The 19,783-nt window shown below is 39.7% G+C and overlaps 1 protein-coding gene across 1 annotated transcript in view; it reads right to left on the bottom strand.

The window, feature by feature from the left end:
* The window catches only part of gmds (GDP-mannose 4,6-dehydratase), a 198,313-nt gene extending 179,379 nt beyond the window's left edge, over positions 1 to 18,934 (bottom strand). The window contains exons 1-3 of the mRNA XM_067596208.1: positions 18,680 to 18,934; positions 2,939 to 2,983; positions 776 to 863 (exon numbers count right to left, since the gene is read on the bottom strand). Coding sequence (XP_067452309.1) covers positions 776 to 863; positions 2,939 to 2,983; positions 18,680 to 18,778 — 232 coding nt within the window. The 5' untranslated portion in view covers positions 18,779 to 18,934. The remainder of the gene's footprint in view (positions 1 to 775; positions 864 to 2,938; positions 2,984 to 18,679) is intronic.
* Between the last annotated feature and the right edge of the window lie 849 nt (positions 18,935 to 19,783).

Here is a 19,783-nt window from a genome sequence, read left to right as displayed (position 1 = left end):
TGTCAATTCTGGTAACGGTGATTCCTTGGAAAAAATTTTCAATCAGTCACTACATGTCAATGTGAAATCTGTAATGTTTTCATTTCCAGATGGTGCATGAAGTGGAGCTGCTACAGTCAGGAGGAAGTGTTCCTCCATCAGGTTTTAAAGTCTCTCATTCATGTCATCCTACAACTTGGATATAAATACAGACTGTCTGTGATTTTATTTGCTGCTTGGTTTACTCTTAATAAAATATAAAAATTATGTCATTTTTAATTATAACAACATTACATCAAATGTAAATTAGCAAAGTTTATACACATTTCCCTGGATTTTATTTTGAAGGGGTCAAGACTCCAGCAACACTTATAATAAAGTTGTTCTTTATACTATGAGATCAACGCGTTTCGGATAGTGACCTTCATCAGTGACCACCCACTAACCCTGCTGGACTCTTGACCCCTTCAGACTTCTTTTCTTTCTCCGTCCGCCATGGAAGGAGCTGAAGCTGTGCAAGAAACCCTTACCCTGGAATTTATTTTGAAAAGTTTTGGTAAATGTGGAAACTTTTTTGATTACTAAATTTGATTGATGAAAAACACTCGTGTTATTTAACTTTTTTAAGTTCGAACAATCGTCAGCTGCATCACACATGTTATGTAATAACAGACCAACCAGTAGGTCCAGCATTATCATCATCATCATCATCATCATTATCATTATAGATTAAAATGAAACAGATGTTTTTTTTAAGATGAAAGCGTGACTCTTCTGGTGTAGACCGGACACTTACTGCCTTCAGTGTGTGTCTGTGGGTTCTGGTAAAGATGTTCAATGCGTCCCGTGTTGAAGGAGCTGGAACGGCGCAAAATACCATGAACCTGAAGTAGAAGAAGACAAGATTTATTCACGTCAACTGTACAGTAGCCTTGAAATACATATTCAAGGCAATATGTATCCAGATTCAGGCTTTAAAATACCATGTTTTCAAGATTTTTGATATAATCACACGATGTAAATATATGTGATTTTAACCTTAACAAAAACAAGGGAACATTTTTGATACTGTGACTGTTGCTGAATTGACAACTATCAATCCTCTGTGACAGCAAATATTGGATTTTTGGATATATTACACTAATGAAATCAACACTTCCTGCAGCTGCTTCACAGTAAAACGCTTCTAGTAAAGAAAACAAGTTATGCTTGAAGAAATGTTTGAGCAATAATCACTGCTGGAAGCTGCCTAGTTATGTTTGAACCGATGTAAGAAGTTGGCTTATGTGAATCCTCATTTGTGCATTTTTCATCACATTTTTGTCATCGCTTCGACTTCGCAAATAAACAGATTCGGTGAAGTAAGCAAGTGAGAGCTTACTGGCGAATCTCCAACACACATAATCAAAGCAAACATCACTTTTCCTGTGCTGATATCGAACCCCTATAATATGCTGTCCTAATTTCGCCTCACACTGAGCTAAGGGAGGCCCTTTATAGAAATCTTTCCTCCTAAGCTCGGCCAATATGCTCATAAAATGTGCTATTGTACTCTTGCAAAACATTGAATAGGAGCATAACTCATCCTGCCATAGAGGAGTTTGACTCGGTATTTCATTTTGTCTAGACGTAAATGTCATGACACCTCCAACACTTCTTCTCTATCTGATTTTAGACAAATTTAACGTGATTTTAAATCATTGAGTTTTAGGGCCGTTTTGGTGCTCTGGGAATTTAAAGCGCTGATGATCTTGTTGTGATGTCTCCTATTAAGCCCTTCTAATGACCTTTATTGGAGTCCCCATGTCTCTCTTGTTATTTTAAAGGTCTTAGCTTTATTGCTCAACAGTTTTTTATTTGCTTTTACACAACAAAACATTTAAAAGATGTCAGGCATGATGTACTTTAACGGCCAATTGTGCTTTATTCAAAGTGGTTCTTATCTTCCAAAGATCTTTGTGCCAATGAAATATTTTTATAGCAAACATTGATACAACGACGTTCTGTCTCATGGCTCCGGCTCGCAGTGTTTTTAACGCTGCCTGTGATCTGTACTTCGTGTTCTGGAAGGGGGGATGTGTGAGGAAGCTCTGCTCAGGGAAGATAACAGGACCTGATCCAAGGGGAGTCCATTAGTGGGAGGACGCTGTGCCCTGACCTCACTTCCTTTATTCACTGTGCACTTCCTGCCTGCCTGTACGCTCCTCTTTAATGCCACCGCATCACTCCTACCCCCCCTCTTAACATCAGCATCCCCAACCTGGATCTAGTCTACTTCCTCTCTGCTGTCTCTAAGGCAGGCAGCAGATGGCGAAGCTGACCAGGCAGGCTGCGATGAAGGTGTGTGTTTGTGTGTGTGTGTGTGTGTGTGTGTGTTTTTCCTCCACATTTGAGGGGGAAATGAAATCATGCAGCTACTGTCAGGAAAACACATGAGCTCTGGTGCAACATGTGTGTGTGTGTGTGTGGGGGTAACATGTATAGGCTTTTCATGGGTGTGAAACCACCGCTGAAGCCGTACCCAGCCTCTGTCAGTCAGAAACATCTTGTAAATCTCCACATGAAAAACACGTTGTGCAGCAGGTGAATGTTAGCAACCTCACTCCTCATACGGCCACATTATAACAGCCATTTCCTTGTTAACGGTCTGACCCAGAGGTAAAAGAGTCAAAGGTTAAAAGGCACAGTGCCACACAGAGGGGTCTTATCGGGGGTGGGGGGTGTGAGTCAGTTTTCGTACGAATCTGACTGCCATTACGTTACATCGCGATCCCTCAGGAGTTCCCACGCACTGCTGTGCCTGGATGCAGCTTATCGAGGGAATGTCGCTCTGCGTGCGTCTGTGTTTGTTGGCGTTGGTGAGTGTCTGGATTCATTTGCGTGTACGTGTGTGTCTACACTTCCAAAAGGGCAGATTCTTGGTGCAGTCTGGGTTTCACTCTCTCTCTCTCTCTCTCACCTCGTAGCCTTTAGCGAGCAGGAACTCAGCCAAGTAGGACCCATCCTGCAAGAGACAGAAGATAAGACGAGAATCTGTTAGGCCTCAGAAGAACGTTGCAGATATACAAGTGTACGGTTCAGACATGCTGATTGGAATTTACTGTATCCACTGAATCACAGTAGGGCTGCAACTAACAGTTATTTTCATTATTGATTAATCTGCCAATTATTATCTAAATTATTCAATTAATCATTTGGCCTATAAAATGTCAGATAATAGTGAGAAATGCCCGTTCCCACAGCCCAAGGTGATGTCTTCAAATATCTTGTTTTGTCCGACCGACAGTCCTAAAGCCAAAGATGTTTAGTTTACAATGATATGTGGCCAAAATATAGTATACAACTATCATTTTTGTCATTTTGTTAAGCAACAATGCCAAACATTTGCTGGTTGCAGCTTCTCAAATGTGAGGATTTGAAGCTTTTCTGTGTCAAACATGACAGTAAACTGAATTTCTTTGGATTTTTCATCAGACAAAACAAGACATTTAAGTGACCTCGAGATCTTTACAAATTATTTTATGGACTAAACAATTAATTAATCGAGAAAATTATTGTCAAATTAATCAATAAAGCAAATAACCGTAAGTTGCAGCCCAAGATCAGAGCAGATGGCTACAGAGTCACGTATGGAAGGTTGTTATTATATCTTACAAGTGCACAAAAGGGAGAAACTGAGACAATGAAGTTTTAAATAAGAGAAAAAGGAGATAAAAGAAAAATTTGTAGATGCTGAAGCTGAAGAGGACACTGAAGATGCTTGTGTTCTGTTGGACAAATAAACCAAATGTGTCTTTTTTTTTTTTTTTCTAAACCGACTGACACCTGCATATTTTTTGACTCCATGACACATTAATGGACACGAGCGGTCAAAAAACAACTTCAAATTCCTTTTTACGGTGTTGGAACACCACCCTCCTGAAACCTCCATGCTGTAGTCCTGAGATCATTAGGTGTAACATCCGCATGAATCAGGAGTTTTGGGCAGATGCTGAACCAGTGTGTGTGTGTGTGTGTGTGTGTGTGTGTTTGAGAGCGCGCCCAGTCAATAAGGTCTTGTTCCCTTCACCCATGTTACTCCTCGTCTTTTTTCCCTGCTCAGACTTTCCGACCGCACATTCTGGAACATTCCAAACCAGTCATGGCATTCATCCCTCAAACCCCCCTCACATATGTGCATGCACGCGCACGCACACACACACACACACACACACATACACATACTGCCAACATGCCAGCCCCATGCTTCCTCTCCAGGTCTGGGGAGAAAGAGTCGAGGTGGAGGGCTAGGCAAGAAAGGTTGATTGAAGGGGGGGACTGGGTTGGAGGTTGGAGGACACCCAGGACCTGCACTCACTCACCGGATAGATGGTCATGTTTTAGGGCTGCGTGAGGCCCCTGCTCCTGGAGATACGGTAGATACGGTCTGGCTACGGCTGCCGTGGAGCAAAGATAACAGAACGGGCCCAAAAGGAGAACTATAAGTTGGAACAACTGGGGGTGGTTGTTTTATGAGAAACAGCAGAAGATTTATCTCTGAGGTTAATTCACTCAGCTGTATTAACGCCCATTTTGGCCATGAAGTAACAACCTCATGAAGCTGGTTAAGATATTTCCAGTAGTGTGCAAAGCTGTCATCGAGGCAAACAGTGGCTATTTTAAGGAATCTAAAACATATTTGGGTTTAACACGTTTTTGTTTACTACATAATTCCATATGTGTTATTTCATAGTTCTTCAGTGTTGTTTTACAATGTAGAAAATAGTCAAAATAAAGAAAAAAAACCCCTTGAATGAGTATCCAAACTTTTCATGGTACTGTACGGTGGGTTTTTCAGACCTTGTCTGCTGAAAACAGCAACCCGCTGCTGCTGCTGGAAACGGGGTCGATGAGACTGCTGAACCGTATAGTAAATATGCCGTGAAGCCAAAAGAATACATTGGGGTTATTTGTAAGAATTCGAGGCATGCGTCCAGGAAGCTATTTTTGTACCTTTGCTGCTGTGTAACATCATATGAAACTGAGGATCATTATGAGGATTTGCTTTGTTGTTGATGTAAATTTCTTGGAACCTAAAGCGTGCTGTAGTCTAAGAGATCTATGAATATGGTTTCCCCTCCTTCCAGGCAGTCGTAAATTCACAGTTTTCAAGCTATATTAGTTCATTAAACATTTCTAAGCATCAGCACATATATATCAGCTGATAAGTAACGAGACATTTCAATTAAAAAAATGCCAAAAATATGTTTGAGGTCATTTATTCACATAGTTGAGAGACTTTTGCTTTAATAACCAAATGTAAGGTTTCCTTTATTCTTAAATATGTTTTATCAGCATCAAAAATCTAGTATTGATCCAGTTTGACTATGTAGTGATGTGATTGATGTTGTTTTCTTTGATTTTCTCTCTATATACCTCATGCCTGCTCTTTACTTAGTGTTATTTTTGACATTTTGAAGACATGAGTCAAAAAGAAGTAGGAGTTTTTAAACCTATTTTTGCACTACTGAATAAAGATGTTATTCATTTAGACTTCCAGAAGAACGTTTCTGTTGTTATTATTGCCTTAAAAACATAGTCGGACGGGCTTAGACATGCTAAAACACTGGTACTGTCCTCTAAATAGCAAATATTTGACTCTAAATGTCTTTTGAAGATGATATCCAACATCTGCAGGTCGTGTAGCGCTTGATGTCCAACCTGTTTCTGCCTAACCCAGACGGGGGGGAGGAGGGGGGGGGGGATGGGCACGGGCACCTGGCAGCCCCGTCCCCACGGCGTTCAAAGCTCCGGCTGGTGTCATGTTTTCCTGCCCCCGTGCCAGGGTCAAAGCGTTCCACGCCAGACCAATATGGAAAACAAGCCTGAAGAGCTGCAGCTCTGTTTAAAAAACAAGAGGCTCCTTTGAGGCCGTATTAGCCCATAAACCCTGGCCTCACCTCGCCGTTTCCTGTTATGGGGAGTCGAGCGTTTGGTGGGAGCATACACATACACACAAACACACACACACATACACAACTACATGCTCACCTGCCAGGTCAATGCCACACCACAAACTCCCCATAGACTCATTTCAGCCTTTTGACACAATATGATCTCTCTCTACTCGGCAGCTACGCCGAATATAAACCAGAGGGCCGGATCAGTAACAGGGAGGGTGAAAGTTATAACACAGACAATGACTGACTCGTATTTGAGTGCCGGTGTTATGGATGTGTTAACTGAATCCATCCTCTGAGTGTCAGTGGATGCAGTAGAAAGGGTCGTCTGCAGGGGGAGCAAGAATAAAAATTAATTAGTTACAAAAAAAAACAGGTGTGATAGTCACACCTGGCAGAATTTTGTTTATTTTTTTTAACTGCAATGATCTTCTTTTCTTCTTTACTTCTGTCTTTCCACTCCTACTTCCTTTTTTACTCCCTTACTTCCTTCTTCATTTCACTTCCTTCTTTCTTTCCTTCCTTCCTGACTAACTGACAGTTAAAAACACATGCAAATAGAAACAGTGTAATATAAAAGCCTGAGAAAAGTAAAGTACTGTATAAAAAAAAGCTAAAAAGAAAAGTTGAGCTAAGAAAAAAAATTAAAGAATATAGTAAATAGAGGAAAAAAAGGGTGAAAAAAAAAGCTGTTGATGTTGGACTAAATCAATCCATGTGACTGAAAAATGTTAACAATGTTTTCTCATCAGACCTGCTCCTTCAGTGCTATCATTAGCTCCAATCAACATTCCCATCATCATCATCATCATCATCACACCCTCATCGTGCGGTTTCATTAACAGGATGGAAACGCATCAATATCAGCAGGAAGGAACTCTGCACATGTCAGTGTGTCACCAGGGAGGTGAATGTTCGCTGTTTCTTGCAGAAACACTTCATCACGTCTCCTGGTGAGTTCAGTCCGTCGCTATGCTAACGCTAGCTGTGCCGAAATTCTTAATGATGCAGAAATTTTGGTATGTTTTCAATGTGAACATTCATATGAGAGTTATGTATGAGCACAGCATGAGCTGAAATATTACTCATTTGATGATCTGTACAGTAACGACTATCTCAAAATCCTCTGTTATTCCCCACTCGGAAAACCAGATGAGGAGGACGTGCAGAGTTCAGTCGGGGTTCAGAGACTCTCGATCAAACTGGTGATGAGAGCATGACTTCTTAAACCTCTTCAGCCACAACCACATCATATGTACTGTAACATCATCATGTCTGCAACACTGAAGGGTTCCCGATCAAATGCTTTCTCATAGAACAAATAAAAAACATTTCCATCATTTCATCTTAATCAGGGTGAACATTTCTGATATCCTGCACTTCCTTAAATAACCAGTCCTGGAGGAGAAGATGGCACAAGTGGTGTAAATCAGATTATTAACGAGCTCAACTAACTTATCTTAAAACAGCAGGATGCAATCCTTGTGAACAAAGGATGTATAATAAAGAACTTAATAAAGAGTAGAAAAATAAATCCCATTAAAAGGAATCAGGGGGAATTATCTAAACAATGACTGAAAACAAACATGAAGGAGTGGAAACTCATTCTAATATATATTTTAACAATTAGGAATTTAACAACTAAACAGCCCCAAAACCAACAATATTCATTTCACTATCACAGAAGAAAACACTTTGGCATGTCTGCTTAAAAAAATATCATAAATAAATAATTGATTATATAAAAATTGTTGCCGACTGATCGTTTCAGCTCCACTTGTGCGCAGTGCAGACAGCACACTGATCAATGTGCTCTAATAAAAATGTGAAGGAGGAGTGATGTGTTTGGACAAACCCCAGCACTATGAGGTTAGTGCCCCCTTGTGGTGGAAGAGTGAATTACAGGATCTTCACCAATAGGATCAATTTGAATCCTCATTATTAGGGTTAAATAATCAGTCTAACATTAAGGAGTAAATAACCTTAATGGAAAAAAAAACTTCTGACCCCAAAGTTTAAAAGGGTTCAGTCTGCAGGCCTGTGGGCATTATGCATGTATTAATGTAAACTTGAAGTTCACGGCCGTCTGTGTGTTTATTTGTCATGTATAAGCTCTGAATGAATCACTTTAATGTGCTTTCTTTAGACCGCAGGCGGGAGGCTAAGCCAAGCACGCCGCTGGTCTGCAATTAAGCCTGATACGGTTTAATGAAGCCGTAATCACAGACCACAAATACACATGAGCACATCATACACACACACACACACACATAAACATACACACGCAGCAATAAGTAGGAACAGTTGGTTTGCTACTTCAGAAACCACTCAGGCGTGAAATAAATGAGTGGATGGAGCTTCCTGGTATCAATATGATTCAGAAAATAAGAAACTCTGACGAAGCTTTGTCTGCACAGAGGAAGTAAACTGCTGCATAATATAATACATCTTAAACGGTTCTTACAGTTGTTTTTTTTATTCTTTACAGTCAAATCACATCAGATTCATTCAGAATACTGATTTTTGATGTTTGAAAGATTAAAAAAAGTGACACCATTTCATTTTACTTTTTATGCATCAAATTACTTTTTACTACATAGAAAAATGTCCCAGAATATCAACTGTATATTATCATTCAAATGCCAAATGCTAATGATATAAAAAATAAACATAACTTAAACGTAGCTGAAATAAACTGCTTGTATGTTTCTCTATTGTCTTCTCAAAACTCAAAAGTTACAACTGAAGTCATTAGAGAGCCAAAATTATGATAGTTTTGAACATGAGCATGAGGACCAGCAGCTGTGCAGCAGTAGTTTATATATTATACAGCGACAGCGGATGAACAGGTCTCTGTGGAAGTTTTGCTGCCTTTCACACGACGACTCGAGTCGATCATTAGTTTCCACTGCTGTAAATCCACAGAGGACGTGTGATAAACTTTTCAGAGCCACACACAGCTACAGACAGTAAGCATTTCATCATAAGGTAGATTCATCATTTCATTTAGAGATTCATCATTTCTGTGATTCACAAACACGTAATTCCTTTATTACAAATATTTCAACTCTTCTTTTACACATGTGAACTGTTTGACAGTTGCTTTTTTCTTGCTTTGTTTCCTCTCAGATGTTTATGAAATTCAGTGAAACTATGAATAAATGATTCCTGAATTTTTTTAAAAAAATGCTCTTTTTCTATCTTAATTTTAGAGGTATTTTTCTGTTAAGCTATAAAGACATCATGGCCTATCAAAGATGAATGTCTTGCAATACAGAGCTGCAATTAATTCACACAATCAGCAACTATTTGAATAATTTTTAGTCGTTTTTAAGCAAAAATACCAAACATTTGCTGGTTGCAGCTTCTCAAATGTGAGAATTTGAAGCTTTTGGACTGTTGGTCAAGTATTTTTCACTATTTTCTTCTTTTATAGATAGAAAATGATTAATTGATGAATGAAGCATAATTGCCAGATTAATCAATGTAATTGTTGGTTGCAGCCCTATGGCAATATGTTGCAGTATCACCTTATCATTACACCATCATATCATGAGTTAATCTGTAAACTCAGCAGCTGAGGCTCGACACATGCAGTTCACTTGCGGTTATCTAAATTAATTCAGCTTTTTACCACTAACTGCGCTTTTCCTGTTTAAAAGTTGCCAGACTTCATTGAGAGGAAGAATCAGCCTTGAAGGAGCCATCAGCGGCCATTATGAGCGACAGAGGAGATGTGTGCACGGATTCTTAGCTTTATGATTATTATTACTGGCGCCGGCTCCGACTCTATTCTGCTCTGCTTAACAGTGGAGTCTGTAGGAAGGAGGCGAGGAAGGAATGAGAGAAGCCAATGAGAGGATGAAGAAAAAAAAAAAAGAGGCTTGAAGGATGAACATCAAACGGCTGGAGAGGTCGTATCGCGGTGCGGTGTTGTTTTCCCAACCGGGAGGAGCCGAGGAAAGAAAGTGTGAACGCTCAAAGCCAAAGTAAAGTTTTACTGTCGAACGGAGAGGCTGAACCTGTCCTCTTCGTAACCCCACGTCGTAAAAAACCAGCCCTATCAGGCGGAGCGGAGGCCCTGCCCAGCTTCTGCAGCTCTGCCTTGGCACTCAGGTGGTCTCTCATAACTCACACCCTCTCACCCCGATACTTCACACTGAGACAGCAGTCAAAGGTATTCAGACTGAGCAGCATGCTGCCTTGAAATTTATGAACAGTAGTTAGCCAGGCAATTTATGGCATCGCTGTGACCCCGCGGCCTGTGCAAGTGACTCCTGAGATGATCTATCCAGATGCCTTCACTGCCTCCTGCGTGGACTCTCATGGAGTGTTTTACAGTAACGCTACGACCGGCAGAATAAAAATGAATTAACACTGTTATTCTTTGTTTTCTGTCAAAGGAAGGAAAGGAATGTGAGATGTTAGAAAATGACTTTCCAAGACCTCCGACGGTTGTCTCTCAAAGGATGCGTTCTGGAAAACGCTCGACTGACAACTTTTACTTCGTACCGTGAAACGTTTTTCAAGTCATTGCTGCTTGTTTTCTCTGATGCAAATCACCTCCGAGGAGCAGACAACGCACTTCTGAACACGCACGTACGACCACAAAGCACGTGTACACATTCACACATGAACACTGTGCACACACTTATGTTCACATGCACACGCAGAACCACTGATGCAAATGTTTTTGACAGGTTCAGGTGCTGCAAAAATAAAACACAATGGCAGTTCTTTACTGCAGAAACAGACATGAGGACTGTCAAAGAAACAGCAGGGACAGAGATACTGAATGTCTGTTCACGCATTAAACAAGCATTGATTCAAAGAACAGATGATATGGATAAAATCTATCATAGCATATCTGATTTTATTCAAATCTTTACTCCTAATTATAGCTGCAGCAATCAGTCAATTCATCAATTGGTCAATAGACAGAAAATGAATCGGCAACTATTTTGATAATCGAATAATTGTTTCAGTCATTTTTTAAACAAAAATACCAAATGGCAAGTGGCATACATGAGGACGAACTGAATTTCTTTGGATTTTGGACTGTTGATCAGACAAAACAGGGTATTTAAAACATCTATTTATAACTGAATTAGAACTTTAGAAATTGGAACTGGCATTTTTCTCACATTTTATAGACAAAACGATGAATCAAGAAAATAATCTGCAAATGAATCGATAATGAAAACAATCGTTTGCTGCAGCTCTACTTCAAATATAAACACTGATATCGAAATGAATTTTATGGAAGTTCAACCAAGAAAGCATTTATGGGTATAATTATGAGATGAAAATACATAAAAAACACATGACTGATGCAAAAATCTGATATTGCATAAGACAGTCTTATTCACTGATTTCCAAAGAAATCAAAGATATTAAAAAGATCTTTGTGGTCCAAACCACTACAGCTTTACAAACCTTAACAATCTGACAATATAGTATCATAACTATGTATTTTTTTTAAAAATCTGTCTGAGTGCCGTCATTTTTACAGTAAGAATTACGGCCTATAAGCTACAGTTGAGAAATTACATCTTCTGTTTTCCCAAATGCACTGAAAACAACCTACATACACACACCCAATCTACATATCAAACCATGAATCACGTACATATCTTAAACACTAATTGACTGATTTATGTCCATCTGTCCGCAGCAGACTTGTGATGACTGGAATAAGGTTGTAAGACGATCTCAGCTCTACTAAAAACCCGACCGAGCCTGGTTCAGTCTATAAAAAGACGGATACTAATCTTGATACTTGAGAGTTAAATAACCCGATCGAGATATTTTTGCCAAAATTCTTTTAGTCTTATATTACGCAGATAAAATAAACCAAGGGTCCCTCGGTTTTGGATATATTAAAAAGTTGTGGCGAAGATATGTGTGGACATTTTACAGATGAAAAACAAACTTTACTGGCAATGGCAATAAAAATAAGGAGCCAAAAATAGGAGTAAAATATGCAAAAATCCAACCTTTTTTTTGCATAACTGCCTTCTTGTAAACACCTGCTGATATATCTGTGATAAGCAAATATCAGCTGATAGTATCAGCCTGCTGATATGAGTCAAAGTCTGGTACTAAAATCAACTAAAGATCAAAATAAAATCAAGTTTAAGTGTTGTTTTCCTCCTTACAAAAAAAAACAAACAAAAAAAAAAACAATATTTCATCCTCAGTCCTCTGTCAAGAACACAAAATGAACTTTCAGGTTTGAGTTTTTCATGACATGATGAATTATAGGTGCATGTTTGTGCCTACTGTAACCATGACGATGACGAAACTTCTCGACCTCCAGGCTATAAAACAACTTTAAACAAAAGCTTTCAGAGCAACGCGATAACAAACGTCCGTGACAGGATCATCACTCCAGAAGTGTCATTTTCTCACTGACCCATGCTGATGTCATTCACTGTGCACGTAAATACCAGTACGGCCAGTTCTGCCAAGCTGACACACCTCTCTGCCCATTGAACAGGTGTTTTGTTATGGTAAAGTGATTGCCACATTCAGTGTGCCGGATCTCAATCATGAGGAATGTTTCACGCCACAGTAGCAGCATGAAGTCAAACGGTAACTCTAAATGTCAAAAGAAGGTCAATTTGCTACCTGCCTTCCCGTAGGTCCCGTAGACGCTTCAATACTGTTTGAGTAGAAACCAATTTATGTCTGAAGAAGAGTATCAAATACAGTGAATAAGGGCTGGGGCAGTGTATCAGATTAATTTGATTAATTTGAAATGTCTGGAGTTATTACAACAAGAAGTTTATTTTTAGTGAAAAAGTAACGTAGCTGCTACGTTAGCCGTCTCGAGTCATGACGGTCCTGTAAAGCGTGATGTGATTAATGACACTACATGCACACCTGCTGGGACTGTCGTGACTCCAGGTGGCAAAATATCTGAATTTATTGGTCACATCGACGAGAAAGACGGACTGAAAAATGACTGAGCATGCTGGTCTGTGCTCCGGGTTCGTGTTGAGTTGACGAGGTATCGTTGTTACACACTCCCCCCTGCTGGTTATGATCTTCATATGCTTCTGACACATGATCTCTTGTGTAATCTCTCTCTCAGGTGTATCTAGTCCGGCCTGATTGAATAAAGAGGAGGAAGGAATCTGAGCTCTCTCTCTCTCTCTCTCTCTCAGCAGCAGCAGCTAGTGTTTTCTACTTGACATGCTTTAGAGTTTTACCTTTGTTAGCCTTTTGTATCTTGGTGGGTCAGGATGTCCTATTTTTGTGGCTTTATTTCCATTAGGTTTACTTTTCATGTAGGTCAGAGGGAAGAGACCGGATCCTACAACCCTTTATGGGCTGGTCTGGGTGTCTTCCCTTCTTTCTGTTAATTCTGGCCCATCAGTCTTCTGTTATAGACTTTGCTTGGTGGTTAGTTATGTTGTTGCTACTCCTCGACTCTTTTGGTCATGTTGAACCTCTTTCGTAAAGAGCCTTTCCAGGGGTCGTAACAATCACCTCTGGTTAGGGGAGTTGAAGCGCTGGAAGTCCACTGAACAGTTTCTAGATTCTACGTTGTTCGGTCCGTCTCTACCTGACGGGTAGCTAACGCTAGCTAGCAGCAGTCTGCAGATATCAGGCTTGTCTAGAAACACAAACAACAGCAGATCCATTAGTGAGAGGACCTTTCTGCTCTGTCTGTACTGAAACTGATTATTAAACCGGATGTGCTCTACTGAGTTGAAGTATCTGGTACTGACAGTCAACAGCTGTGTGGTATATAACCTGTATTTTATGTAGAATGATAAAAACCTTGCAGGTGATGCAGGTCTTTGATTATTCTGCACAACTCTTTAAAAAATATGATGTTTCTAGGGCTGTAGTCAACCAAAGAAAATCTTGGTCGACTCAAAGATCTTTTGAGTATTGCAGCACACATGAACATACATCAAACTCTGTTACACTGACACCAACACATGCACACATTGTCAGTGGAACTCTTCATTCATTTTGGATTTAATCACACATTCAGTTTCGACTGAGGGTCAAGATTGTCAACCTGAGCATCCTCTTGGCTGGTTCATTCTCCTCTCAGGCAGTTTATCAAACTCAAGTCGTATCATTTGTTTGACTTAACCACCTCAAAGAAAAACGTAGCAACTAACAATTAGTTGTTTGGTCATTAAAATGTCAGAAAATGTCGATCACCGTCTCACAAAGCACAAGATGTAACCTAAAATGTCTTGTTTTGTCCCGACCAAAACAAGACATTTTGTTAAAAATTAAGAGCAACTGCTCAAGGTAAACTTAAAGTTTACATAGACGTGTAAAATCAGTTTTCCCTGGTGAGTGTTTGTTTGGTGGCTCGTTCAACAAGCTAAGGTGCAGGACAACATGTGTGTTCATGTTTGTAAGTTAGATAAGAAGGAGACTTTAGCAAGAAAGCTAATGTGGGTTGTTGTTTAGAGTCTGTGGCTCTTGTGTTGTGGAGCAGGATGCAATCAGGCTCAGTGTGACCTTCTGCTCTGCTCTCATTAAAAAGTCCAGAAACTACGAGTGAAGGGCAGGGTCGTAAGAGGAGATGTGGCGCACCTGTACAGCCTGGCTGACCTGTATTTAAGATGGCTGCCGGACCTGCTCTGGTTCTCTTCTCTTATTTCACACACACCACATGATACAATCATCCACACACTCCTGGCACAAGATGTAACCTAAAATGTCTTGTTTTGTCCCGACCAACAGTCCACAACCCAAACATATTGAGTTTAGTATCACAGAGGAGTAAAGAAACCAGAAAATATTCACATGGAAGCAGAGAATCTTAGCAAAAAAAATAGTTGGGCGATCACTTAGCCTATCTGTCGATCAACTACTCGATGAATCAACTAATTGTCAGAGCATTCCACTTGTGAAAAATTAAGAGCAACTGCTCAAGGTAAACTTAAAGTTTACATAGACGTGTAAAATCAGTTACCAATTTATAGTATTCATACAGAAAATACATTTCAAAATACACACACAGCACCAGATTGTACAACAGCTTCAGGAAACAAGCAATAAAACAGTCTTTCATCCGCAGATATGTCCATATAACCGGTAATATCTGCTATTCTTTTCATATTATATGTCTGTGCTGACAGATGGCAGACCGAGTTAATATCCTCTAACAGGAATCTATTATCTCTTCTATTAGCGCTTGAAGGAAGTAGGCGTTGTGGATGAGACACTTCCTGTAATCTTCACCTCACTTACTGAATGTACAATATGTATAATAACACCAGATTGTAAATCCATATGTTGCAATATGCTGAATAGACTTTACTGTTCAGCAAGGTGGTTTACACTCTAAAATCAGATGTTCATTGCTTGAAACTTACAGCTGACTTCATCTTGACTTCACTCTCAGTTATGAACATCTGCCACTTTCTAAACAAGGTCCTCAGGGAATTTCAATATTATTGTTTTCAAGACTTTCAGTGGAATCATGTTGTGATATTACAACAAGTGTCACTGGGGTTTTGACCTCTTCATGTTCATGTCTTTTGTCCAAATTAACAATTCTGAACAAACTGCTATCAAGTTTTTGTTTTACACATGTGAAGAGTTTGGTTTCTTGGTATCATTTCCATTTTTATTAACATTTTCTTGTCCACATTTATTTTATTGTTTTTAATTAAACAAAGCACTTTATTAAGATGAATTGCTTTATTCAATACTACTTTAGTTATCTGTATTTTACTGTTTATTGTATGGTCTTATTGTTTACACCATGGCACTGCTGTATACTGAGTATTTGGTTACTTTATAAGTGATTTTGCATAATTTACCACATTGTGACACACATATATTATAAATACAGTAAATAACATTGTAATAAGGATAATTACCTGCCATATTCTACAACCCCCACTAGCATCATCTGAGTCTATTCTATTTGCTGAAATTTTTAGTCATTTACTCGATTAATCGATCAAACAGAAAAGTAATCAGCAACTATTTTGATAATCAATAACTTGTCAAAGTCAATTTTCAAGCAGAAATGTCAGTTTTTTATGATTGTATACTGAATACCAGCAAACTGTCAGTGAGACAAAACAAGAGATGAAGACCTTTTCACCTTTTCCTCATGCTTTAGGGAGCTGAATTCACTACTTTCTGACATTTTAAAAAAACTAAATTGTTAACCGATTAATCAAGGAACAACTGTCAAATTAATTTAATGAAAATAATTGTTAGTTGCAGCTCTATCTGCTTTGCATATTTACATGAAAACACTACTTATTTTTTCCCCCGGATGAGTGGCTGTTACACCACTGACAGCTCATGGTGATGCAAATAAATACAAACATTAATTAGACTCACCTTTAACTTTCACCTATACATCCATCAACGTCTACACTCATCTTATTCTATGCTATTCTACTGTTCAGTTTAACTTAACTACTGTATGAGCACAGCTCTAGACGGACTGATTACTGACGGAGCATCATGCCAAAACTCATATCCTCTGAAAAGCTGCTTTCCGCTCTGTTTGATGCTACGGAGGAACATAATGGAAAGGTGGCTAATGTGTACTTCGTTTTAGGCTCAGTGGAAGCGTGTGTTTGAGATAATAAGAGAAGGAAAAGTTTGTTCTTGGAAAATAAACATTTCTTTTTCCAAAGAAAGTTTATTTTGGAGAGACAACAGCTTCAGGCACGACTTGAGTGTAATTTTAGCTAGCTTAATGTCTGCCTCCACTCAAACAGTGTGTTTGTTTATTGTTACTTCACAGTAATGTTTGAGCTTCACAGAGTGATGTATGTGCAGTTTGAAACCAGAAGATGGTTTTTCATATTTCATCAGCTGAAGGGGGAAAAGTTTCTCTGCGCTCACATTGAAGTCCAACTGGAATCACATTTAATCATCCTTCTTGTTTTATTACATGTAATGGTAATAGTTTTCTATTATTAAAGTGTAGGAAAAAAGGTCTTTGGAAAAATATCTGAAATGCTGTCTCAGCTGGCTGGGGGGGACGACGTGTTGGAGGCTTGTTTGATTGACATCAGCTGGCAGGTTACTGGTGTTAAACTGTACAAAACAGAGACAAAGTAAACTAACTGCTGTAGCTACAAGTCATGGACAGACAGTGTGTCGCTAACAGGGATTTTGAAGCATCTAACTGGGCCAAACTAACATTCACAGAGAACCGACGTTAGCGGTGCACTTTTCCCTGGTGAGTGTTTGTTTGGTGGCTCGTTCAACAAGCTAAGGTGCTTTAAGGAGACTTTAGCAAGAAAGCTAATGTGGGTTGTTGTTCAGAGTCTGTGGTTCTTGTGTTGTGGAGCAGGATGCAATCAGGCTCAGTGTGACCTTCTGCTCTGCTCTCATTAAAAAGTCCAGAAACTACGAGTGAAGGGCAGGGTCGTAAGAGGAGATGTGGCGCACCTGTACAGCCTGGTTGACCTGTATTTAAGATGGCTGCCGGACCTGCTCTGGTTCTCTTCTCTTATTTCACACACACCACATGATACAATCATCCACACACTCCTGGCACAACTGATATGACTGATTTCCATGTTTGCTTGATAGTTATGTTCATTTATAATCTGGCCAAATAAAAAACCTCCCAGGTGATGTTTGTGTGAGTTCCCCTTCTGTTGCAAGCAGGAGCCAATTTGTAACAATATGCAAATATTATTCATTTCAAAATTTGAATTGCTGGACACAAGAAGTTTCCACATCACATCTGCATAGGTTGCATACTGACCCACAGTTGGCTCCAAACCAGTTGTGATGTCACAAATCATGCTTGAATTGATTCATCGATTAGTTGTCAACTATCAAATTAAACTGAAACTATTTTGAAAATCAATAAAACTATTTTTTTAAGAAAAAAAGTCCAAATTCTGCAATTCCAGCTTCTCAAATATGAGTATTTTCTGGTTTCTTTCATCCTCTATGACAGTAAAAACTGAATATCTTTGGGTTGTGGGCTGTTGGTACATAACATCTTGGGCTGTGGGAAATCATTTTTGTCATTTTGTTAAGCAAGAATGCCAAACATTTGCTGGTTGCAGCTTTTCAAACGTGAAGATCTGAAGCTTTTCTGTGTCATTGATGATAGTAAACAGCATTTCTTTGGTTGATCAGACAAAACAAGACATCTGAAGACATCATCATAGGCTCTCAGAAGTTATAACGGGCGTTTTTCACCATTTTCTGACATTTTATAGACGAAACGATTAATTGATTAATTGATAAAATAATCAACAGATTTATGGATAATCGTTAGGTGCAGCACTAACGTTACTCTGCACATACAGTACATCACTCTGCACAGTGAAGCTCAAACATCTAAGTGAAGCAACAGTAAGCAAAACACATTTTTGACTTTAATTAATAAACTGAACTTTTGGGGGCAGAGGGTTATTGATCGAAGCAGAGTTTTCATGTCTTCAAACATGTCCGGAAGGGATCTTTACGTCAATAAAAGCGTTTTTACAACACGTCAAACGCCGGAAGCAAAGTCTGAGGGCAAGTGGGGATTAAAGTAGCAGCGAGTTTGCATCTGACACAGGTGTAAACGTCACCGGCAGTGACAAACCAACGTTTTCCCCGAAAATAAATCACATCCAAGGAGACGTTGACGGCATGTTAAGCAGTAGCGATAAAAGGCGCCACGATAAATTAACACATATGCATAATTTAGCCTTCAAGGAAGTCATTCATTCGTTCCGACAGTGTAGCTGGATGCTGAGATGTGTGTGTGTGTGTGTGTGTGTGTGTGTGTGTGAGAGTGCTACCTGTCCGGTGATGCCGGTAATAACGGCCACCTTCCTCTCCTTCTTCAGCTCTCCGTTCACCGCGGAGCTAACGGTCGCAGGCTCGGAGCACTGGGCCATCTCTGACCGGCTGGAGGTTCACAGTCTGATGCCACAAGGACCGACAAATACGATAAAAAACCGTCTCTGTGTGTGTGTGTGTTTACAGTCTGAATCCCTGCAGCATCCGTCTCCCAAACTACACACACACACACCGCTGCTGCAAAATGTAATACGTACCAGGAAGTGGCCTTGAAATTAACCAATGGGAGAAGAGCAAGAGAGGAGGTTTCATTGAAGAAGGCAGAAGGCTGGAGGTATGTTTGTCGCAGCGCCACCCGCAGGAGGGAGGGAGAAATGCATCTGTACGTTTTTATATTTCAACAACTTATATATTTTATATACAGTCTTTTTGATTTAAAGGACCAGTTTGTAGGATTTAGTGGCATCTAACGGTGAGGTTGCAGATTGCAGGACCCTCTGTGGATGTACAATAAGTGTTATTGAAAATTCTAACTTTAGGGGTTACAAGCATGGGCCTCGAGGTCACAGTGAAGACAACAGTATATCTTACAGAGAGAGACATTGTCTTCTCTCCTTGAGGCACACAGCAGCTGCCTGCAGATGTTTGGGGAAAACAGAAGCCATTGTGATAAAGAGTAAACCGGCATTGTCACGGTTACCAAGGTCAGAGGAGATGGCACCGAGACTCCCCAGACACAACAAATAGGTGATGGCGCAGATTCCGTTAGCATAATCAGACACCGGCAGCTCCAGACCAGAATGCGCTAATGGTGTCCTGAAGCTCCATGAAACATGACTGAACTGACACAGGTAAAAACATTTCCCTGTTCAGAAACTAATGAGCCAATATGCAAAACTTTGTATACTGTAGATGCATTGAGTTTGACCATGTCTGGGCGTACAGTATTTGTGATATGATCCGTAGGGGTTTAAAGAGTGACCACCTGGGACCAAATCCAAATTGAGACGGCTTCATGCACAGATGACTGTATTGATAATGTCTCTATTCTCCTTGGCCAAGTTTCAATAAATATTCCCAGCATAAGACATCAAAGGCTCCTT

Source organism: Thunnus thynnus, chromosome 8 (genome assembly GCF_963924715.1).
Source record: "Thunnus thynnus chromosome 8, fThuThy2.1, whole genome shotgun sequence".
Classification (NCBI taxonomy): Eukaryota; Metazoa; Chordata; class Actinopteri; order Scombriformes; family Scombridae; genus Thunnus; species Thunnus thynnus.
Note: the sequence above shows the minus strand (reverse complement) of the source record. Positions and strands in the feature narration are given on the sequence as shown.